Raw genomic sequence first — 25,312 nt, forward strand, 5'->3', positions numbered from 1 at the left:
AGCCAAAATATGATCATGTGATTTCCGGGGGAGGAAAGAACATTGTAACTTCAAAATCAGGTAATAAGTATTTTTTTGGGGGTGCAACTTCATCATAAATTTGAACAGCTGTTAAATGACTAATCATAAGTTGAGGTCTATCTAAACTGCCGTCTTGGATGCTTTCACTAGTTCTGGGTCTATGAATTTGTTAAATGTATTTATTTATTTGATAAATGTATTTGCTGACCATCTCGTCGTGGCTTACAAGAGTAAAAAGGAAAAAAATAATTAAAGTGTTAGCATAACAGTAGCAAAGCAATGAAGCAATGAAGGAGAGTACAATAATATGAATTGAAAGAATGAATATGAAGGTGAAGGTGACATGGAATGAAACCATAATTTTGATCTTCTTCTATTTTTAGATGTTTCATTTTCTGGAGGTTCTGTAGTGGGGAGTTGCTAAAAAAATGTCCAAGCTTTTTTTATATATCCTTTGGCTATCTCTGTAAATTGGGCTCCCTGATAACAAATTTAATATAAGTGTTGATGAATTTAAGCAGCAACTTAATTTAAGTGTTTTTAACCATATTATTCTTTACTCCTTCGCTGCTGCGGTTGGGGGGCGGGAATAGAAAGAGCCATCAGGAAGAGTAAACCAAAAAAAAAAGGCAGAACAAAAATCTACCAAAATAAAAATAAACCTTCATCCATCTATCTCCTCTGTCCACGTGGAGAGGCCATGCAGGGCAATAAAAAAACCGCTTGATTTTTCCAGCGAAGGATTTCCGGGAAAGGAATTCCCCACCCCATGCCATCCTTACAAGCAAAAGATACGGGTCTTATCCGTTTAAGGGAAGGAAGCCGGGTTGACTGTAAGGAGAGGCGGAAGGGGTGGCGCTTGGTTCAAATCTTGCCTGCAGGGCGGACGGATAGACGGCGTTTCGGGTTGCGGAGAGAAACGAGCCTTTTCTCCCGCGTTGGGAAGGTTCGTCAAGACCGAGGCAGGTATGGATGCACGTGTGAATCTGCCCGCGTCCGCAATCCCTTTCTCTGCTTTCTTTCGCTTGTGTTGCATTTTCCTCCCCAGCAAACGTACGGTCGCCGGCTCTCTTTAATCCGGTGTTGCAATGAAGAGCAGCGCCTCTTGCCGCTGGATTTCCGCTGTCTTCTGACCCAATCCAGCCCTCCTTGCCCGCGGGAGTAGTAAAGACACAGTAGAGGAGCGGCGTAGTAAAGGCATAGTAGGAGGAATAGTGGCTCCAAACGGCCCTTTAGGATGAAGGGCACAAAGGAAAAGAAATGCTTTCCGCCAAGGATTACCTTGATCGCCCCTCGTGCGCTTTTCTTCATGAGATTGGCAACTGGCCGGGAAAGATGCGCCCGACCTCACAACATTTCCTACTCCGGATCGTTGATCCGGTTTACCGCCGTGGTATGGAAAGTTTCACGAGCTGGTTTCTGCGATTAAATAGCTGTGAATATCAGTGATGTGGAGGCCGCGTTGTTATTTTCGATCTTTCTAAAACAGCGTTTCTAACCCTTGGGAACTTTTAAGATGGGTGGACTTCAACTCCCAGAATTCCCCAGCCAGCATGGGGGAATTTGGGGGGTTTAAATCCACCCCATCTTAGAAGTTGCTACGGCTGGGAAACACTGTTTTAAAGAATAAAATGTTCTATTGCTTTTCTTTTCTTTTCTTTTCTTTTCTTTTCTTTTCTTTTCTTTTCTTTTCTTTTCATGATCCGCGTCACAGCTAGCAGCATTGGCAAAATGATTTTGACTGCTGAATGAAATAGTACAAACATTTTTACTTGGATGATAGAAAGGGTGTCTGCAAATCTTTAGAACTTGTGAAAATGTGGTCCTGGGACCATTGCAAGTCCCCAAAACTTTTCAGGGGTCCACAAAATCAAAATTATTTGCCAGCCTAATTAAACAATTCCCACCAAACTATCATGAGAAGCAGCAGTGGCGCCAGTTTTAATTTTCAATATGGCAAATATCAAATATATTAGGGGTTTTCCATGATTTTGATAAGTGGGGAAAGGTCCTGAGAGAAGAGAGGTCAAGAAACACCACATAAAAGCTTTGCACCCCACTTTTTCAAACGTGATGGGTTTTACATTGGTCATCTCAAAATCCCAGCCTGGTAGTTCTGCATTCTTGTCAGACAGCCAAGATGGTGGAGGGCGATGAAAGTTATAGTTTAACAAATCTGAAGGACAGAAGGCTTGTGAATGGTGTTGCTTAATACGTTTCCAGATTGTTTTGGCACTGGGGTGGAGCTGTATTGGGAAAGAGAGTTGTCGGAGTTTCAATAACTTTTGCAAGTCCAGGAAATCTGAATGGATTCTCCTGCCATCATTCACAGTTGCTGGGTTTCATACAACAGACTGAAACCAGATTAATAAATATGGTTTGCTTTCTTGTAACCACTGGTTTACTCAGTGACCTAGGCTGCCAGATCAGGGCTACGTAAATCTAGACAACAGCTAATCGTTTTTTTGAGTTTTGTAACGCAGAACTAATATACCTTATTTAATATAAAGTTCCCACCTCTTAAAACAGTGTTTGGGTTCCCCTTGTATGTTGATCTGCCAACTAATCCAACTCCATTTTAGCGTAGTCTTGTGTGGTGTATTAAGTCATTGAGTATATATTATTGCGTTCTTTATTATACAGTATTTAGCTCAATGCTATTTAATGTGTTCTTCATAAGTGCCAAGTTTGGACTTTTGGCACTTATCCTATCTTGTGTGCACACAATTCAAAATAACCTTGTGAGTTTCAGCAGATTGTTTGTTTTGTATTCTAAAGATGATAAATGTTTATTGTTACTAAGTGACTTATTATCCTAGCCTTTCCTACTAACTCATATTGCCTATGCCCTCTAAGTACTTACTATAGTAGTAACCCTATTTTTCAGGTAGTGAATCCTGAGGGTGAATTAGAGCAATCAGGAAATTCACTACAGAAGTTTTAGCTATTTAAGATTGCAGGCTAAATTCTCTGTATTCTGGAACAGCAGAACAGCATCAGTGCAAACCAACATCCTGTTGAAGTGTCATTTCTAACATGATGGGGGGAATTGAGATTTTCTCTGAAAAGCCTGGCTGAGTTCCACTTAGAAATACACAAAGAATTTCCTGTAGCTGGAACTCATCTTGAAAATGTGATCATTTCAAAGAACTATTAAGAAGACAGAAGTCTGATTATTCAAAGCCGTAGTTTTGTCTTTTAAAAAACAAGATGTGATTTTGGTATGCTGAAAGGGGAAAGCACAAAATTTTTCTACTTTTCTGATTACCAGTATCTGCTTCTCCTTGTTTAAAAACTGAGCTATTAAAATACTTCCCCTCATCTTTGTTCCAGCATCGTTTACTAGGGATAAAGGGAAAATCCGTAAAACCCAAATCACATGGTAGTTAAAGAGCTTCCCCCAATTAATTTTGCTTGTTGGAAGCCCCATAGGAAGGTCAAAGGAGGTGATCATGTCACCCTGGGGTGCAGTAACCATCAGAAATACAAGTTGGTTCTCAAGTGTCCAAGTTTTGCTCACATGACCATGGGGGTCCTGTGATAGCAATAGCACTTAGACTTATATACCACTTCACAGTGCTTTTACAGCCCTCTAAGCAGTTTACAGAGTCAGCCTATCGCCCCGAACAGTCTGGGTCCTCATTTTACCAACATTAGAAGGATGGAAGGCAGAGTCAACATTGAGCCTGGTGATGTTCATAAGTGCAAGGACTGGTCATAAATCATAACTTCCAACGGTCATAACTCTGGTCATAAAATGGGTGGTTAAACGGATAATTATCTGTAGTGGTTGGATAGTTAATGGATCATGTGAATGCAGACAAAGGATCCAGGTCTAAGGATCTTGATCTGCACATAATTCACATGTAATGGTGCTTAAATAAGTGTACATACGTGCTGGAAGTTTTCAAATCTTCCTCCAACCCCAGATGTAGTGAGTCAATCTAGTACAGGTAGTCCTTGGCTTACGACCACAACTCAGTCCAGAATTGATGTTGCAAAGTGAAAAATTTGTTAAATGAATTTTGCTCCATTTTACAACTTTTCTTGCCACATTTGTTATGTGAATCACTGCAGTTGTTAAGCGAATCTGGTTTCCCCATTGCCTTTGCTTGTCAGAGGGCCACAAACGCTGATTACATGACCCCGGGACACTGCAACCATCATAAATATGAACCAGTTGTCAAGCAGCCACATATAAATCATGTGATCCTGGGGATGCTGCAAAGGGCATAAGTGAAAAATGGCCAAAGGTCACTTTTTTTCAGTGCTGTTGCAACTTCGAATGGTCGCTAAATGAATGTTGTATATTAAGGACTACCTGTAGTAAGACCGAAAGAGTTGATGCTAATTATGATAAATTGTTCCTCTCTTCCCATATGGGAACTCATCCAGAGAAGCCATGAGAATTGATTATAGTGTAATTTTTTATTTTTATTCATGTGAATAAGCAACAATCGATGACCTGACATGCATTATGTAGCTATTGAATTAAGAGCTGTTTGGCAGTGGAATTGAGTGCCTTGGGTGACACTAAACTCAGTTTAAGCTGAGATGGGGCAGCCATATCTCAGCTATGCCTTTGATAGGAGGTTAGCCTTGATGACCTTGAGGCTCCCTTCTACTCTGTCACTCCAGTGAAAATTTAACTTACAAAATAAGGCAAAAAGGATGATCTCTCCCTGCTTTAAACTGGCTCTTTTCTGTGAGTCTTCCCTTCTCCCTTCAACTTTGCTGCTGTTTTAGGGTCCTGCAGCCAGAAGCCAACACACCCTCTTCCAAAAAGTTTAAATGGCAGAGGGAGTGGCACTTCTATATAAATAAGATTACGAGGTTTTAAATTTTTTTATTCCCCTTTTTGGTGGAGGGCAGCTGTCCCGCCAATGCACTTCAGTGGTATTACTCATTGAGGTTTTGCATCAGTTCAACCGAATTGAGGAACTTCACCTTTGGGGGTTGGTAGAGAAAAAAAAACCCCACTTTGACACTCTTCCTCTGCCACTTCTAAAATCTTTTGCCTCTGCTGTCCATCTGTATTTTGAATGTGGTTTTGTAAATTGATCGCTTCCCCTGCTTATCATCTCTGTAGATCAGGATTTCTCAACCTTAGCAATTTTAAGCAGACTTCAGTTCCCAGAATTTCCCAGCCATTAAGAGGAATGGATTTGTTGTTTGTTTGTTAATTACATTTTTATGCTGCCCATCTCCTCTATAAGGATATTCTATTCTATTGTATTCTATTCTAGTCTAGTCTATTCTATTCTATTCTATAGAATTGTCACGTAGCTGATTGACAACTAGAATAGAATGGTCCATGAGAAAATTTTGGTGAGCTGCAGAGAAATTTCAACCCTAGAGCCCCCACTCCAAAGCAATTAATCCAGGCTGCACAGAAACACAAGGCTGCGCCAGCCACATGGCCCGCGGGAATCCTTCCCGCCCACTCACTCCTTACCCGGCAAACTTGCCCGCTAAATTGCTATTTTTCCTTTTTTTTTCCCCCGACCATCAGTTGTTCTGCTGTGCGGGGAGATTTAGATTAGCTAGAAAGCAAGAAATTAATGGATTTCTTGCTTTCTAGTCTTTAGCTCTTCGGCTCTGCTTTTAAGCACAGCTGAACCTTCCTTAGGACCGAAGGTTCTATTATTCAGTGCAGACTCACGTCAAGCAAATTTTATGTGATAGACTCAGGTAGCCGATAGCAGATAGATAGATCTCTGAATATATATGTGATTCTGTGAGCAACTCAATCTGCCTGCCTGCTTTGCCTGGGTTTGGGTAAAAGTTGCTCTTTTTTATAAAAAAATTCAATATTTATATAAATATTTATAATATTTACATACAAGTCATGCCCAGCCAGTCACATGACCACCAAGCCACACCCATAAATTAGGCCACGTCCACAGAACCAGTTAGTGATCCCTGGGATTTAAAATTATGAGTTTGGTGGTCCCTGAGGTCCAAAAGGTTGGCGACCCCTGTTCTAGTCCAACCCCCTGGTCAAGCAGGAAACGGTATATCATCTCAAACAAATGGTTGTCCAATCTCTTCTTAAAAACTTCCAGTGTTGGAGCATTTACAACTTCAGGAGGCAAATTGTTCCATTGATTAATTGTTCTAACTGTCAGGAAATTTCTTTTTAGTTCTAGGTTGCTTCTCTCCTTGATGAGTTTCCACCCGTTGCTTCTTGTTCTGTCCTCAGGAGCTTTGGAGAATAGCTTGACTCCCTCTTCTTTGTGGAAGCCTCTGAGATATTGGAACACTGCTATCATATCAACCCTAGTCCTTCATTAGACTAGACGTGCCCAAGTTTCTGATGTTTTTGGTGGTGGCAGTTTTCTCTGCATAACGTAAACCTCAATTGTGTACAGCATCCAGAGAACCACAGATGTGGAGTTGCTTAGAAACAGTCAATAAACAAACGTGTTGCCTGGTCAGCAGCTCGAGATAAATTCTGCTGTCTCTGTTTAAGTTGGGATCAGTTCCTTCCTGAATTTCTCATTGGCATTATTCAAACCCAGAGCCAGTTTGGTGTAGTGCAGGTGTCTCAGAACGTGGCAACTTTAAGATCTGTGGACTTCAACTCCCAGAATTCCCCAGCCAACATAGACCCCTGATGTAGTAGATAAGATGCTGGCCCGGAAATTGGAAGATCGTGAGTGTCTTCCTTAGGCATCAAAACCAGCTGAATGATTTTGAGACAATTCTCCCCACTCTCAGAGGAATCTGCTTCACAGGGTTGTTGTTATATGTGGAAATTGGTGGCAGCCTTATGCAAACTGTCTTGAGTTATCCAAAACTCAAAGAAGAGGAGGATTTCAGAATGCAGTGAATTACAAGCAAGTCATATCCATGTGTTGTATGATGGAGAGTCAGTTTAGAGTAGTGGCTAAGATGCTGGCCTAGTAAGTAGGACACACTGTGAGTTCTCATCCAGCCAGCTGGGTGACTTCGGGCCAGTCACTTCTCTCTGCCCAACCCACTTCACAGGGTTGATGTTGTGGGGGGAAAAAAGGAGGATGAAGGAATATTATGTATGTTCCCTGCCTTGAGTTTGAATTTCTTAAAAGTAATAAAGGAGGAATAAAAATATCATAAGTGGATGGATGGTAGAAGATTGATGGGTGGAAGATTAGATAGATAGATAGATAGATAGATAGATAGATAGATAGATAGATAGATAGATAGATAGATAGATAGATAGATAGATGATAATCAGAGTTGGAAAGGACCTTGTAGGTCATCTAGTCCAGTGGCCCCCAACCTTTTTTGTGCCGCGGCCCGGTACCGGCATCACAAAATCATCCGCGGGCCGGTACCGGCATCAGCATGCATGGCAAGGTGAGCCGAGCGACCGGCCAGCCAGCCAGCCGTCCCCCGCTTCTCCCCGCCACCTTCAACTCCTCCTTTGTACCTGTGTCGATGGGCTTCGCGACGGCTTCGGCTCGCCTTACCATGCATGCTGAAAGAATCCTCACGCCTTAGTTTCGTTCGAAGCCGCCCCCCCCCTCGATGAAACTAAGGCGTGAGGATTCTTTCAGCACCCAAACGCCGCTTTCTACCCGGAAAAGCTCACCGGAAGCACTTTTTCATCAAAACAAGATGGTGGCGCCCAGCAAACCGGCGGCCCGGTAGAAATTGTTCCACGGACCGGTACCGGTCCAGGGACCAGTGGTTCGGGACCCCTGATCTAGTCCAACCCCCCACCCAAGCGGGAGACCCTGCCTACACCATTTCTGACAAATGGCAGTCCAATCTCTTCTTGAAAGTCTCAGGTGATGACTAGATAGATAGATTTGACAATGGAATGGATCCACCCTGAGCACAGTCAGTCTAAGATAGACTAAGGTAGTTACCACATCATGCAAGAAGGGAAGGATATTGCTTTTCAGCCTTGCTTATGCATTTCCTGGAAATCTTAGGCCAGCACCAAACAGACTGTAAACTGAGATATGTTTTTTTTTCTTACCCCAGACTCTTTAATCTGTGTAATACAAGTTTTCTTTGTTTCCCGAAGTTATAATCTCCCTTTCCTTCAGGAGCTCAAAATGGCACTCCCTCTCCCTCTTTCTTTTCCTGTTACCACAACCCACAGCTGGGCCTTCTCCCATTCCTCCAGCATCCCATAATGTCAGCTGGCCAAGATCTTTGATGTTGCTTATGGATTATGGTGATTGGACTCAGAGGAGAGAGAGAAAGAGAGAACTTGTTTAGGAAAGACTGAGCTAAATTGCAGCCAACAAGTTCATTTCAGAGGAAAATTAGTAATTTGTTGTCTTGAGCTTCGAAAGGAGACCTTTTGCTCTCTTCTCCTTTTTTTGCAAGTTGGGTAAACGTTCACTGGATTTCCGCTTTCTTAACAGAACTGAAATGGGTGCTTACAGGATGCGGTGATGGCAGACTCTGGGTGGTTTCTGAGTAAACGAAGAGTCACAGCATTTGTCTTCTGCTGCCTTTTCCGTACTTGCTCCCAGACTGCATTCTGATGAGAGGCCTTTTGGAGAATTAGGGGAGCCTTCTCAAAACGCGGCTTTCTGGATGAGATTGGATGAAGAGTTATTAGGGGTATTTATACATATGGCCAATAGGTTCTCCCCAAACAGGATCAGTGGAACGTCCAACATTAGGAGGTGTCTACCTGTGCATACCAGTTTGTGGAAAGGATAAACTGGTCCTTTGTGGATTTCTCACAGAGATCTTTTCAGCAGCCAACGGAGGCAATCCAAAGGAAACTTGGATAGATTGGGGCTGAGTCTATACCCAGGGCTGAGAAGCAGATAAGGAAACTCCATGTTCAGAGGAAGTCTAGCTGTACTGGGAATGAACTTTAGGCTTTGCTCACATTGTGTGATGACCCGGGGCGTGGCACAAAGGCAACCCAGTCAGATAATCAGTAAAAGTCTCTTTATTATCTCCAACTTTGCCCCCAATGTCCAGGTTACCTTCTGTCTGGAGAAAAACTCTCCCAGGAACAGCCTTTGACTGCAGAAAATTAAATCCAAAACATGGTCATCTCAAACTAACTTAAAGTCCAAACAAGCCAAACTGAAGTAATTAGTTTGGCAGGGCAGGAGCAAGAATTTCAGACTTGAAGACACAGCAAAACTCACATGGTTGGGAAGATGCTAGGAACACAGATAAGCCATGACAACACAGGATAAATCAAGTTTGCTCTCGGCTTCACGCAGCCTACCTTTCTTATCAACTGTCTTCCCAGCTGTGGCTAATGAAGGGAATCAGGGCCCTTTCCTCCACCGTAAGCCACGCAACCCATGTTGCTCTCTTCTCTGTTCCTCCCTGTGTGCCCTAGGATGAAGAGGGGGTGGGCCTGGGTCTTCCTCTGAACTCCCTCTCCCTTGTTCTACCTCTCCCTGCTCTGCCCAGCGGGTCTTTGCCCTTCCCCAACCTGCTCCATAGTCAACCGGAGCCACACTCCCATTCCCTGTCAACTGTTTGGCTTCCTCCTCGGATTCAGACTCCCAACAGGGGCATGACACATGGTCTGGCAAGCATTCCAGATGCTGGACTTTGGATATGATTATCTTCAATTCAGATACACACACACCCCCTGGAAAATTATCAGACGGGGCAAGATTCTTATAAGGCCACTGAGTGGGAAGCAATTAAAGGAAACTTAAAGGAATTAAACAGCTGATTTTAGAAGAGGGGGTGTCTTTTTGTTACCCTTCCCCTCATTCTCTCAGTCAGGCTCCCCTCACAGCTGTTACGCTCCGGAGTAACTTCTATTATTTTTATTCAGTGATATGTGTAGAAGGTTAGGAATGCGTGAAGCTTAAAAGCAATGAAGATTCTTCAAGTCAGAGAAGATGCTAAGAAATCAAGAGTCCCTCACTTTTTCTCTGAGGCTGAGAATGCTTTCCTTCTTGCACAAGTCATTCATAGCACAGCTAGTTCCGACTTATGACCATTCAAAGTTATGAAGGGCTTCCCCAGAGCTACCTATGACTCGGTTCCAAAGTTAAGATGGCCACTGTCCTGCAGTCACGTGCCGTGACCAAGCATGTCAGGTACTTGACAGCAGACCCATGTTTATGGTCATTTGCAATATTCCATAGTTTCAGGACCATATTTTTACGTTGCATTTTTGCTGAAACAGGTTTTTGGCAAAAACGCCCCATAACAAACAATGGATTTGTTTTTACAACCACAGTGTTTGCTTAAGAAGGTCATAAAATCGGATCGGTCGCATGGATGTCACGACTTACAACCATAGTAAACCGTGATGGCGCAGTGGTTAGAGTGTTGTACTGCAGGCTGCTTCTGCTGACTGCCAGCTGCCTGCAATTTGGCAGGTCAAATCTCACCAGGCTCAAGGTTGACTCAGCCTTCTGAGGTTGGTAAAATGAGGACCGAAATTGTTGGAGGCAATAGGCTGACTCTGTAATATAAGACTGCTATTGCTACAATAGGCAGGCTCCATTAGGATTCTAAATTGATATCTACCTCTATTGTTGTGTATGTCTTACTTATTGTGACTCTTTTTCTCAAAGTTGCATTCCCATGAAGGCACCCAGTCATGTATCTAAATACTGCCCAATTCTATCTTGGTTTTTTTAAATGGGAGTGTACTGTCCAGACAGTTTAGAATTAATGGGATTTGGGATAGTTAGTTATGAATTGAGAGCTGTCCCCTTAAGGGAATGCATCATGGTAAATGTAATTAAGGTATCCTGAGAAATGTAGTTCATGTCATGTGGCCACATATGTAACCCTGTTTGGTCACTGGATTGACCCTTGGTGGGTTGGGGGAAGTTTCTTCACTCTTGCCTGAACACAGCCTCATGGTAGCATCTCTACCCCCTGCTTCTACGATATGGGATAAAAGGGATAAGAGATAACCATCTTTTTATCCAGAAAGACAGATATGCAAAGGATTGGACATTGAGAAGAATCTTGTCATAATTGTGAGTTATTGAGGATGCCTGATGAACCAATAAAAAAGACTTTGTATGGATGCTTTGTGGAGTTTATCTATCTGCCTTTGTACAGGACAGAATAGGGAGTTTGAACAGAATATAAAAGATGTACCCGGAGAACCAAATTTTAGAATTTATTTTGAAACCGTCCTTTCCCACTTCTCTCAAACTTCCTTTTATATATTTTTGCCTTGCAGATTGCAAAGTTCACCAGTGGAATTCCAAAGGAGATTTAAAGGTGGTGTTGGTTGTAGTGATCACACTCCTGGAGAGGCACGTGGTGGTGGATTTCTAGATCTTCGAAACTTTGGGGAGCAAGAGATGGCCAATCCTTTGAAACAAGTTTTTAACAAGGATCGGACCTTCCGGCCTAAACGGAAATTTGAACCTGGGACACAGCGCTTTGAGCTTCACAAAAAGGCCCAGGCCTCCCTGAATGCTGGGCTGGATTTAAAGCTGGCTGTGCAGCTCCCTCACGATGAGGAGCTGAACGATTGGGTAGCTGTTCACGTGGTGGACTTCTTCAACCGCATCAACCTCATCTATGGGACAATCAGTGATTATTGCACGGAAAAATCCTGCCCGGTCATGTCTGGCGGTCCAAAGTACGAGTATCGGTGGCAGGATGAGAAGTACCGTAAGCCCACTGCCCTCTCCGCGCCTAAATACATGAACCTTCTCATGGATTGGATTGAAGTGCAGATCAACAACGAGGATCTCTTCCCTACGAACGTTGGTGAGTTGGTTGGGAAGAGGTTGAAAAAAACAGGAAGAAAATTACAGAATTGATTAGAAAATGAATGTAAGATTTATGGTGTGGAGCCAGTGCAAAAAATGACTAGTGCAATTGTGCACAGCTAGCCCTTGACAGTAACCAGGGTCATTTAGTAACTGGGGGTCATGTGACCGCCTGTTGCAACCTTCTGACAAGCCAAGTCAATGGGAAAACCAGATTCACTTAGCAGCTGTATTACTACCTTACGTCAACTAAAAAGATACTCCTTTCGTCTTTTTAGCTGCCAGAAAAAGGGAGTGGGGGAAAACAGTGCATTCCTTAAATGCCTAGATAATCACCGCGATAGCCCAAAGTTGTCGGAGCGTAAGAAGGTTATTGGAGATCATGATGGATGACTCTTGGAGATGTATGTGTCCCATTACAGAAGTCACATCCAGGGGGTGGGGGAAAGACCGGGGTCAAGGGGAAAATGTACGATGTAATTTAGTATTGGCTGCACCCAGCCACGTGCCAACATGGCAGCCTCTAATAAATCAATTTTCTTTTCTCTGAGATGCGGCTAGAGACTTGATTTGAATGAGGTTGGATTGAGGGTGGATTTGTTGGAGCCCTGACACCTTAATAACTGCAATGATTCACTTAACAACTGGGGCAAGAAAGTTTTGTAAAATGAGGCAAAACTCACTTAACCAATGTTTTGCTTAACAACAACAAAAATTGGGTTCAATTGAGGTTCTAAGTCGAGGACTACCTATAGTTAATAGTCATAGGATTACATCTACTGGTAGTCTTTGACTTACAACAGTTCATTTAATGACTGGTCAACTTGACAACAGCACTGAAAAAAGCGACTTATGACTGTTTTTCACACAAACCTTTGCAGCATCCCCGTGGCCACATGATCTCAAAATTCAGATGTTTGGAGATTGGTTCATATTTATGATGGTTGCCATGTCCTGGAGTCCCCTTTTGTGACCTGACAAGCAAAGTCAATGGGAAAACCAGATTCACTTAACAACAGTGTTACTAACATAACAACTGCAGTGATTCATTTAAGAACTATGGCAAGAGAGTTCATAAAATGGGGAAAAACTCTTTTAGCAAATGTCTCGACTTAACAACAGTACCACAACTAGGATCAGAATTTACTAAAGAAGGCAGTTGTTAAGTGACCCACCCCCTGATTTTATGACACTTTTTGCCATAGTTTTTAAGTGAGTCACTACAGTTGTGCAGTTCTTCAGCTAATCAAGCTTTCTCTATTGACTGCTTGTCAAGCTTGAAAAGGGTGCAAATGATGATTGCATTATCCTGGGACACTACAACTGTCTTAAATAAATACCAGTTGCCAAGTGCCTGAATTCTAATCATATGACAGGAGGGATGCTGCAACAGTCATAAGTAGAAGAATCAATCGTAAATCACTTTTTCAGTGCCATTGTAACTTTGAACAAATGAATGGTTGCAAGTTGAGGACTACATGTAATCATTAAACTCTGCTTTTATGCTCAGTGGCTAAGACGCTGAGCTTGTCGATCAGAAAGATCAGCAGTTCAAATCCCTAGCACCACGTAATGGAGTGAGCTCCTGTTACTCGTCCCAGCTTCTGCCAACCTAGCAGTTCGAAAGCACGTAAAAAAAAATGCAAGTAGAAAAATAGGGACCCCTTTGGTGGGAAGGTAACAGCGTTCCGTGCATCTTCGGCATTTAGTCATGCTGGCCACATGACCACGGAGAGGTCTTCTGACAGCGCTGGCTCTTCGGCTTTGTAACGGAGATGAGCACCACCGCCTAGAGCTGGAAATGACTAGCACGTGGGGAACCTTTATCTTAATTAGATATTTGTGGGGGGACGGGATGAGATCTATGCTTGGATGAAGTGCTAGATACATGGGCTTAGTATGTTTAGAAAAGTTAAGAAATGCAGGAATGATGTGATTGAAACTGTCTTTTAGGCGTGTCACTGGGGATGCCTACAGGAGGCTGAACAAATGTAATGGGTTGAGACTCTAAACGGGTGTCAGACTCACATTGTCATGGCAGCATCATGTGACATTTTGGGATTTTTTTCCCTCCTTCACTAAATTGGGGTGTAGGATGGTCAGAGTGTGACACATCTGGCCCATGGGCCAGGAGTTTGACAGCCCTGCTCTATAAGAACCCTTTTTAAGTGGTTGAAAAGATGAAAGTAAAAACAGATGGATTGGACTGGCAGGGGCAGCTCTTAAGGAACATAAGATTCCTCAAGACAAATATTGGCTAAAACACAGAAGAAATTGCTGAACAATGAAAGCAGTTCATGAATGGAGCCACTTACATATAGAAAGGAATCTGCATTTTGAGTGCTGATTCCATTACGTGACTTTGTGCAAAAGCTGTGGGGCCCAGAATGTTTTTTTTTTAATGGTTGCAATCATGAGAGGATTCAGTTTTGTGAAATTTTGATTATTCCTGAGATTGGCGACTTAAGTTCCAGAGGTGAAAGGGGGGAAAGATGCTCAGCGGTTGAGAGTTGGGCAGCAGACAGATTTAATAAATTATTACATTTCAAACCAGAACTCAGATAACTGGGTTTCAGGTAATATATAATCCATAATGTTCCTTGTCAAATTTTATAAGCTAGCAGCCTCCTTTATTCCCTTCTCTTAATTACACACACACACACACACACACACACACACACACACTGCCTTTGCACTCTATGATGAATATTGATTCGTCTTTTCTACAGCTGCCTTCACGCTTGCTTGCTTAATTCTAAATTAGTCTGTTGACTAAGCCACAATTGACTGAACTCTCAGATTAGTGTTCAGCACAGTGTTCTAAACTCAGTTTATATCTTGGTAAAATCTTAAATAATAGTTATCTATTTTAGCTACAGAGTAATATAACCCAAGACTCCTTTTCCTTATTTTATTTCCTCTTACTGGGTGCTGGAAAGGGACACTCTAATTTTGGGAATATGCAAGTTGCATACTTAGTTACCTAAATTGTCTGCCATCTTTCTTGCTATGGATATGATAAATTGATTAAATAAACCAAGGGAGGGAAGGAAGGAGATGGGAGGGAAGAAAAAAGGAAGAAGACGAGAGGGAAGAAGGAAGAAGATGGGAGGAAGGAGATGGGAAGGAGGGAGGGAAGGAAGGAAGGGTGGAGATGGGAGGGAAGAAAGAAGGAAGAAGATGGGAGGAAGGAGATGGAAAGGAGGGAAGGAAAGAAGGAAGGGTGGAAATGGGAGGAAAGAAAGAAGGAAGAAGATGAGAGGGAAGAAGGAAGAAGATGGGAGGAAGGAGGAAGGAGATGGGAAGGAGGGAGGGAAGGAAGGAAGGGTGGAGATGGGAGGGAAGAAAGAAGGAAGAATATGGGAGGGAAGGAGTGAGGGAGGGAGGAGATGGGAAGGAGAAAGGAAGGAAGGGAAGAAATGGGAGGGAAGGAGGAAGATGGGAAAAGGAGGGAGGGAAGAAGGAAGCAAAATTAATTGTCGTGGTCTTCCACAGGTACTCCATTTCCTAAGAACTTCCTCCAGGTTGTGAAAAAGATCCTCTCTCGTCTCTTCCGCGTCTTTGTCCATGTCTACATCCACCACTTTGACCGTATCGCCCAGATGGGCTCGGAAGCCCACGTGAATACATGCTACAAGCACTTCTACTACTTTGTAAAAGAGTTCAATCTCATAGACAACAAGGAACTGGAGCCTCTGGTGAGTGCAGGGGAGTCGGGGTGGGGGGTGGCTGCTTTTGCTGATGTCCCACTTGGGGAGCCTTGGTTCAGATACCTGAGTTGAGAGGGATGGAGAGCTCCCCCTCCTGAGCTCCCCGGGTATTGCACAATTTCAGCAGTTTGTTCTTCAAGTTTCACCCCGGAACAGTGGGATTTGGTAATTTCTGAAGAGTTTGGTCATTTTAAAAGAAAAAGGGTACATTTTTATTTAACGAAGAGCCACAGAATTCATTTAGGACATGTTATTGCTGAAGCTTGGTATATAATTTATATGATCACCCATTTTTGAATGGCTTTCAGTAAAACAATAAAAACATATCTTAAATAACCATTAAAAACAAGGAAGGTATAAATAAGACCATGGAAGTGTTCTTTTGAAAAAATGAATATAAAAATAATATATAGTATTATTTCCTTGCATTATTCTGATGCATAGAATGCATGTCATTAACTTGAGGTTTTATTTACTTATGGTAATCAAGATTAGATATTTAACAGAGTTGTATCAACATTAACACCTCTGCAAAACAAAAAGAGAAACAAGAATATATAGTACTAAGTTTATTCCCTTTCATTACTCTGATGTATAAAATGCATGTTATCAACTTGAGGTTTTAGTTACTTATTGATTAGGATTAGATATTTAACAAAGTTGTATAAACATTAATATATGTGCAGAAGAAAAGAGAAACAAGGAAGGAAGGGGTGGCACGCCCAGGTGCTTTCCATCTGTAGCTGGACAATCCTTCCAACATCTTTATTGTAGACAAGTGGAATAAATGACATCGGACTATTGAGATTTATTCATTTTATTTATTTGGAAAGGGTACTTGGCTATCTATCTTAAGTAGGTAACTCTAGGCAGCTAACAACTGTCGGCAAGAAAACAATAAAATCTCTATAGACAAAACCAAAAACAGAATGAAAATAGTTGCTAGGTGTTGGGAGAATTTGAAGAAGATTTATGTTTGACATCCAAATAGTCCCTAAAGATAAAATCAGTAAACCCCAAATAGCCATTAAAGAACAGGAGGAAGTAGGAGGACAGGCACAGGAAGAAATAGAAGAATAGGAGTAGGTGGCACAGGTGAGTCCACCAGTAAGCCCTGTATTACCAAGACGTTCTACCCGAGTAACACGACCACCTGATAGATATCAGGCTAGTGTTGTATGCCAAGTGAATACAGTTCCAAGTAATTATAGTGAACTGAAAATGTATCCTGCTAAGGATCAGGCTGCTTGGCAGAAAGCAATGGATAAGGAACTGGAATCATTAAAAACACTGGAGTTATACGAAAATGTTAAGTTACCACCAGGTAAACACGCCATAGGATGTAAATGGATTTATAAACTGAAGACAGGTGTAGATGGGACTGTTACCCATAAAGCCAGGTTAGTAGCACAAGGGTTCAATCAGACAGCAAATGACTATGATGAGGTGTTTGCACCTAGTCTGAAGGCTACTACATTAGGGGCAGTATTAGTGTGAGCAGCTAAGGAGAAATACATTGTAAATCATTTGGATGCAGAGACAGCATATCTGCATGCACCATTGCAACACACTATATATTTAGAGAAACCTTTAGGTATCAAAGATTGCTGGAAATTGAAAAAGAGTCTTTATGGCTTAAAGCAATCAGGATATGAGTGGAACCAATGTATAGTTAAAGAATTAACTAAAATAGGTTTTGTAGCTGGCATGGCTGATCCATGTTTGGTTAAAAGAGAAAGTGACGGTATAGTGTCATTATTGTTATTATTTACTGATGACATAGCACCTATCTTTATTTTCCTCTGAATGTAATTCCCACTCAGCTCTACATGAGTTTGTTTACTTTTCTTGCAATTTTTTTTAAATTGCATTAATTTTGAGATCCTGTTGCATGGAAAGAGAGAGAGAGAGAGAGATTTTCTTAAGTTTTCATGGATATTTATACGTATGGTTCGGGTATTTTCCCACATCATTATAGTTGTGCTTTTAAAGTTGTAGCAACATTTCGGCAGAATCTCATCTGCCATCCTCAGGCTTCGGTATTGTGTTCGTCTGTTTAATCTTGTGTGTCAGTCTTAGCAGCTGTTTTTTGTTAAGCTGCTAAGCCTGACACACAAGATTAAAAAGAACCCAATACACAAGCCTGAGGATGGCAGAGGAGATTCTGCCGAAACATCGCTATAATAAAAGCACAAATATTAAGACGTGGGAAAATACCCAAAGAAACCTAAATACCATACATATAAATACCCGCGAAAACATAGATAGATAGATAGATAGATAGATAGATAGATAGATAGATAGATAGATAGATAGATGTTACCTAGATTAGGTAATGAAATGTCAGCAAGAAAGCATCCAGACTCAGAGAGCACCTCATACTTTCTTGAATTACAAGCAGTCCTCAAGTTACAACCATAATGAAGCCTGCCTATCACTGTCGTAACTTTGATGCTTGTAAATCAGGTTATCCATGTGCCCTACCTGGTTTAATAACCTTTTTTGTTTGTTTGTGTGGCGGTCATTAAGCAAACCAGTGGTTCCTATGGGCTGGTTTTGCTGAAAACCAGAAGTAAATGCAGCTTTTTTGGCAACACTGCTGTAAAATGTGATCATGTGACTGCAGGACTCTGCCAATGGCAGTGTGCCCAGAGTGGAGTCACATGACCTGGGAGGGGAGGCGGCTATTAAAATTTCAAAATGGGGTCATGTGCCCCCAGGAAGGGCTATCAGACCTTTGAATAGTCATTAAGGGACCAGTCATAATTCATGGGCTACTTTAATATACAGGTAGTTCTCCGACTTACAGTGGTTCATTTAGTGACCATCTGAAGTTATAGGAGCACTGAAAAAAGTGACTTACGACCATTTTCCACACTTGCAACCATTGCAGCATCCCCATGGTCACGTGATCAAAATTCAGACGCTTGGCGATGGACTCATATTTATGATGGTTGCAGTGATCCCCTTTTGTGACCGTCTGACAAGCAAAGTTTGTGGGGAAGCCAGATTCATTTAACAACCCTATTACTAACTTAACAACTTCAGGGATTCACTTAAGAACTGTGGCAAAACAAGATAAAATGAGGCAAAACTAACTCACTTTAACAACGGTCTCACTTAGCAACAGAAATTTTGGGCTCAATCTCCTCATAAGTCGAGGACGACCTGTAATAACTTCTAATTTATTTATTTTTTAGAAAATGTGATTTCTAATGTATTTATTTATTTTGTGTGATTTCTAAGTGACATTTAAGGGTTCTCTCTTTGACAGAAGGACATGACTTCGCGGATGTGCCACTGACATCTTGGGAATTTGTCTGCCATCTTTCAAGCCAAATGCCCTCCGGATTGGAGATCATTCCTGCCCAACACCACACAGAAGACCTTATGATCCAGAGGGACTTCCATTTTATACATCTTTTTATTTTTTTTTATTTTTTTAAAAAAAAAGAGCTTTCAGAAGCTCTTCTAATGAATTTTTTTGTAAAATCACATGATTGTTGGATGATTGAAATATGTATGTTTGTTTAAGAAGGAAAGGACCACTGGGAACTGTAAGGCATTCTTTAAATCTCCATGTCTTTCTTCTCACATCGTATAACGGTGGGGGGGTGGGGGGCTGATTTGGAAGTGTTATTTTGAGGTTTGCTGCCAAAATCACGCCTGGACTTCAGAAGACAACATCTATTACATCAAGGGAGTGACTGACTTAAATGAGGAGAAATCCACAGACACCTATAAGTAGTTTAGGAGTTTGCTTAGGCCATTACTTGGAATCACCTGTGTTGCAAAAAAAATAAAATAAAGTTTTAGCACTTCTTTCACTTGAAATCTCCTGTTGGCATATTTATGTAGCGGCTCTGTTTCCTGTTCTCCCAAGTAGAGGAAGGAAATTATCTCGTGGCAATTTAACTTTTCTCTTTTGGGTCACGCACAGTGAGCCAAACTAGGCTTTGGGACTTGGAATTTATGAACTGCAAATGCCTCCCCTGGTTTACAGGTAGTCCTCTCCTTAAGACCAAAATTGGGGCTTGAAGTTCCACGGTTAAGTGTGGTTGTTAAGTGAGCTGTGCCCGATTTTACAGGTCATTAAGTGAATTATGCTTCCTCCATTGGTTTTGCTTATCAGAAAGCGCCTGGGAAGGTGTTAAAGGATGTCTATGAACATTCTCTGTAAACCAAGTCATAATAGTATCAAAAGGTGCTTTTTTTTCCTTTCAAAGGGCAACTGGACTATTGTGGGTTTCTTTAGGAAGAAGAGGGAGACCATTTTGCTTCTTATCCAAGAAGCTTATCCATTGTAATAACTGATACTGGTTATATCACTTATAACTGGTGAAGCTTATAACTTCCGTTTCTTCCTCAAATAAAATTGTCCAGTGGCCTTTTGAAAGGGGAAAAAAAGCACCTTTGAGTAGCAAATGAGGATCACCTTGGGATGCTGCAACTCTTAAGTAGTTGCCAAATGCTCAAATCTTGATCACATGACCACGAAGACGCTGCATTGGTCATAAATGTGAGAACCAGTTGTAAAACATTTTTATCAGCACTGCTGAAACAAATGAATGTAAGTTGAGGACTATCAGTATATGGGAGTTTTCCGATTTTCTGTCTACCCCCTCTTTTTTGGGGGGGGAGGCTTACATGCCCAGAAAATAATTTTAAAAATTTGGAAACGATGTGCAATTTTTTAGTTAAAACTCTAGTTTGTATGGTGGACTCCACCCAACTTTTGCTTCAAAGATCTCCAGTGAAAGGGTCCATTGCCTTCCAAGGCATCTCTGTGCCCTTTGGAAGTTTAGGTTGCTCTTAGTGCTTCCTCAAAAATTTACTTCCTTGCCAGTCCCCCCACATCCTGGCTCTGATTGTGGGTGTCTGCAAGGAGGAGAGGAGCAACAGACGATAGACGGGTCATTAATCATCATTTTTTAACGACCCCATAATCCCTTGCAGGGTAAAGTCTGGGCAACTGAATGGAGCTAGCAGAGAGTTTAATGTCCAGGATGCCTTTCCTGTCACCAATGCGGAGTTTTGCTCAGCAGATATAAACTCATTGTGCCCAGAGAGAGAAATTTCTGCCTCTACCTAGGATCGAACTCACAGCCTCATGATTGTGAGGCGAGAGCTCCACCTCTAGGCCATTGCGCCACTCATAGCTAGGTCATTAATGTCTACAGAAACGGCATGACGTAACTTGCCATCATCTCAGTATGTTAATTTGCATAATGAGGTCATGATGACATACCATGTTGAAGTGTTCCCCGGTTGTTACAGATTCTGCCGCCCATGATTTGATTCCATTTGCCTCTGCCTGCCTACATACAGTACAAGTGCACTAACAGTTCGACATACAATGGAAATTCCAAGCTCCATTACGGTTGTAAACCGAGGACTAACTGCAGTAGCTCTAAATTGCAGCTACCTGGATTTCATCTAAACTTCCTAGGGATAAGATTCATAACAACAGTGAACCGATGAAAATTTGTGGATGTTGACGTTGGAAGTGGAGCTTCCAGCTATTTTTGAGGATTGTTTTGCACACTGCAGGGGGAAGGATTCAATGAGCCTGCTTCTTCTTCTTTCAAATTCTCATTTCTGTGAACCTTTCAGGTTCATTCCTGAATTGAGATGTTAGACCTGGAGTCAGGGTTGTGTTTTTTTTAAAAAAGCAACCATAGCCAAGTGAGATAGTTGTTAAGTGAGTTTCGCCCCATTTTGCAACCTTTCTTGCCACAGTTGTTAAGTGTCGCTGCAGTTATAAAGTTACTAAAATGGTTGTTAAATTAATCTGGTTTCCCCATTGACTCGCTTGTCCGTGATCATATGACCCCGGGACACTACAACCGTCATAAATATGAGCCACTTGCCAAGCATCCAAATTTTGATTAAATGACCATGAGGATGCTGCAAGAGTTGTGTAACTTATACCATGTTGGGAAAACAACCCAAGTTTTCTCAGCTAATTGCACTGGAGGCAATCTGAATGGGCCTTGGGAGATGAATGGTGTTTCCTTGGGTCTTTCCCCTGGAAAATCCCCCTCTGCTTCCTTCTCGGATTGAGGGACATTCCAGCCAGGAGTGTCCAATTTCCCATCAACGCTTCTGGGCCGCTTCTGTGCGCCAGCAGCACTTCTTTCTGGAAAGGGAGCAGCTGTAGCAATACCAGGAACAGCTTCTAGAAGGAAGTCCTTTGTAATTAACCGAATCAGCATCTGGAAATATTTTAGAAACTTGTCTTCCTAGGATTATTCTAAGGGTTTAAATGCTCTTCTATTGCTCTTCACTTTGGGGAGAGTGCTGGTGAACCTGGTTTTTCTTTCCTGAGCAGCCAGCATCGTTTCCACGCCTGTGATCTCTGTTGGCTGAGGAATAGGGCTATGCAGGTAGTCCTCAACTTACAACAGTTTGTTTAGCGGCTGTTCAGAATGACAAGGGCACTGGAAAACGGGGCTTACAATCAGTTTTCACACTTGTGGCCATGGTTGCATCTCCATGATAATGTCATCAAAATTCAGTTGCTTGGCAAGTGTCTCACATTTATGACAGTTGCAGTGTCCTGGGGTCACGTGATCGCCTTTTGCAAGCAAAGTCAATAGGGAAGCCAGATTTACTTAACCGTTTGACTAATTTAACAGTTGCAGTGATTCACTTAACAACTGTGGCCAGAAAGGTCGTAAAATGGAGCAATCTCACTTAACAAACGTTTCACTTAGCAACATAAATTTTGGGCTCAATTGTGGTCATAAGTCAAGGAATACCTGTGCTGTGTTTCAACAGTCCAGTTTCATAACACCGTCTCTTCTTTAAGGAGTAAGATATATTAGCCTTTGACTTATGCTCAGTGACTGTTCAGAGTTAGGATGGAAGTATTTTACAACCTACTTAAAACTTACTACAGGTAGACCTCAAGTTGTGACGACAATTGAGCCTGAAATTTATGTTGCTAAGTGAGAAATATGTTAAGCAAGTTTTGCGCTATTTTATGACATTTCTTGCCACATTTGTTAAGTGAATTACTACAGTTCTTAAATTAGTAACACGGTTGTTAAGTGAATCTGGTTTCCCCATTGACTTTGCTTGTCAGAAAGTTGCAAAAGGGGATCAAGTGACTCCAGGACACTGTAAAGAGAAGAGCAACCAGGATGAATAGGAGACTGGAGGCTAAAACATATGAAGAACGGTTACAGGAACTGGGCCTGGCTAGTCTAGTGAAGAGAAAGACCAGGGGAGACATGATAGAGGTCTTCCAATATTTGAAGGGCTGCCACAGAGAGGAAGAGGGGTCAAGCTATTTTCTAAAGCACTTGAACGCCAGAAAAGGAATAATGAATGGAAACTGAACAAGGAGAAATTCAACCCGGAAATAAGGAGAAACTTTCTGACAGTGAGAACAATCAACCCATGGAACAGAAGTTGCCCTCGGAAGTTGTGGGAGCTTCATCACTTGAGACTTTCAAGAAGAGATTGGACTCCCATCTGTCAGAAATGGTGTAGGGTCTCCTGCTTGGGGGGGGCGGTTGGACTAGATGACCTACAACAGGGGTGGGCAAACTTTTTGGCTCGGGGGCCTCATTGACTTTTAAAATTTGACAGACGGGCCGCCACCTGGTGTCGGAATGCCTGTCATTACAAGTCAAAATCAAATGAATGCAATCATTCAATCATTCACATCAAACCTTAATTCTGTACCAATCTTCGGCGGGCCGGATTAAAAAGACCAACGGGCCGGATGTGGCCCCTGGGCCGTAGTGTGCCCACCCCTGACCTACAAGGTCCCTTCCAGCTCTGATTATCTGTTATTATTATTACCCATCATAATTATTATTATTAACCGTTAGTTGTCAAGCATCCAAATATAAATCACGTGACCATAAATCACGTGACCATGGAGATGCTACAACAGTCATAAGTGAAAAACAGCCATGAGTCACTTTTTCAGTGCCATTGTAACTTCAAAGGGCATTAAATCAACTGTTGTAAGTTGAGAACTACCTGTACTTACAACCCGGGTTCAAAGTTCCAATGGTTGCCATGGCTTTCCCAGTCATATGGCCAAACCTCAGGTAACCAACAAGACGGCAGATAAGTTTGCCTTGCTAGCTTAACCGAAGGATTAGGGAGGACATGATAACTGTCTTCCAGTATTTGAGGGCCCGTCACAGAAAAGAGGGGGTTACTCTTTTTAAGCAGCAGAGGGCAGGACCAGAAGCAATGGGTGGCAGGCCATTATACTGGAGGTGGTATTTGAGGTGGTGACCCTTTAGAGAGCTCTATGAAACAAAATGTTAATGTATGCCAATTCGTGTACAAAGTGACAATGAAGTTTATTCTATCCTATCCTATCCTATCCTATCCTATCCTATCCTATCCTATTCTACATCCGAACTAGAAGGAGAAATTTTCGAACAGTGTGAACAGTTAATCAGTGGAATAGCTTGTCCGCAGGAGCTGTGGATGCTCCGTCAAAAATAGGCAGGATAACCATTTGATGGGGATGGTATAAGATCTCCTGCCTTGAGCAGAGAATTGGATTAGAACAGTGGTGGCTAAACTTTTTTGGCTCCCGTGTCGATAATTGCGCATGCACACACGCGCACTCGCGTGCCAGCACCCTGAAGGCAATGTCTGCTGCCCCCTCCACGCCCCCTGCGCATGCATGCAAGACCCCCCTCCTGCGCCACACATCTGCGCATGCACATGCAATTCCCCTTGTGAGTGTGCATCTTCATGCGTGCGCAATTCCCCCTCACATGTTGTGCATCTTTTGCGCATGTGCGTGTGATTCCCCCTCACGTGCAGCGTGTCCCTCACATGCACACGCATCTCCTGCGCACACACCCTCTGCCCACTGTGCATGCGCGCCAGATACCCAACAATCAGCTGTCGGGCGGCATCGCATGCACATGCGCAGTGAAGCTTTCCGGGCGACCTCTCGCGTGCCAGGGGAAATGGCTCCATGTGTCACTTCCGGCACACGTGGCATAGGTTCGCCAACACAGGACTAGAAGATCTTGAGTACTTTCCAGCCCCATGATCCTAGGCTCTATCTGATGTGACAGGGGTGCCTTTTCTGTTTCGGCCACTGCCCTTCGGGATGGTTTTGCTGCAAACCCCTGAGTCAACCCTGCTGAGTTTCAGAAAGGCAGTTAAAACAAGACTTTTTCCTTTGGGGTTTTGGAGCTGGGATAATTGGAGCTGTAGTCAGGAACTGTTTCCTTCTGAGTATTATTCTCAGTTGGTTATCTGGTTCCTTTTATCTACCGATTTATAATAATATTGCCCCACTTTTCAAGTTCATCTTTCAATGTGGCTCGAATTAATTTTATATGCACAGTAATAAATATTTTATGAGTAATTCAACAAACACTTTTTACAGAGAGCTAGTTTGCTGTAGTGGCTAAGGTATGGCCTAGAAACCAGGAGGCTGTGTGTTCTATTCCTGCCTTAAGCCTGAAAGCTAGCTGGATGACTTTGAGTCAATCACTCTCTTTCAGCCCAAGCCACCTCATAAATGTTGTGAGGGAAATAGGAGGAGAAAGAAGCATTAGGTATGTTCACTTCTTTGAGTTGCTTATAAAATAATAAAGGCAGGATAAAAAAAAACTGATAAACAAGAGTCACTGTGACATGGAGTTTAAGAAGGGAAGTTTGGTAGGAATCTTGTAGGTCATCTAGTCCAACCCTCCACCCAAGCGGGAGACCCTACACCATTTAGAAGACAAATGGCAGTCCAATCTCTTCTTGAAAATCTGAAGTGACGGCGCTCCCACAACTTCCGAGGGCAAACTGTCCCATTGGTTGATTGTTTGATTGAGACCATAAGTTTTAGCCCTGCTGTAAGTATGAAGCCAGCTGGGCCATACTTAAGCCCTCTCTCAAGCCCAGGAAACAGCTAAGGGTGAA

The 25,312-nt window shown here is 42.4% G+C and overlaps 1 protein-coding gene across 2 annotated transcripts; it reads left to right on the forward strand.

Moving 5' to 3' along the window:
• Positions 1-709: 709 nt before the first annotated feature.
• On the forward strand, positions 710-19,233 carry MOB3A (MOB kinase activator 3A). 2 transcript variants are annotated; one of them, XM_026698977.2, is made up of 4 exons: positions 710-987; positions 11,156-11,694; positions 15,192-15,394; positions 18,681-19,233. In XM_026698977.2, the coding sequence occupies exons 1-4, from the start codon at positions 791-793 to the stop codon at positions 18,708-18,710; spliced, it is 969 nt and encodes a 322-aa protein (XP_026554762.2). In that variant the 5' UTR covers positions 710-790; the 3' UTR covers positions 18,711-19,233. The 2 variants fall into 2 exon arrangements, with proteins under 2 accessions (XP_026554762.2, XP_087778871.1); XM_087922745.1 differs by having other exon boundaries at positions 892-983.
• Positions 19,234-25,312: the final 6,079 nt, after the last annotated feature.

Source organism: Pseudonaja textilis, chromosome 1 (genome assembly GCF_049901715.1).
Source record: "Pseudonaja textilis isolate UNSWEBS1 chromosome 1, rPseTex1.2, whole genome shotgun sequence".
NCBI lineage: Eukaryota > Metazoa > Chordata > Lepidosauria > Squamata > Elapidae > Pseudonaja > Pseudonaja textilis.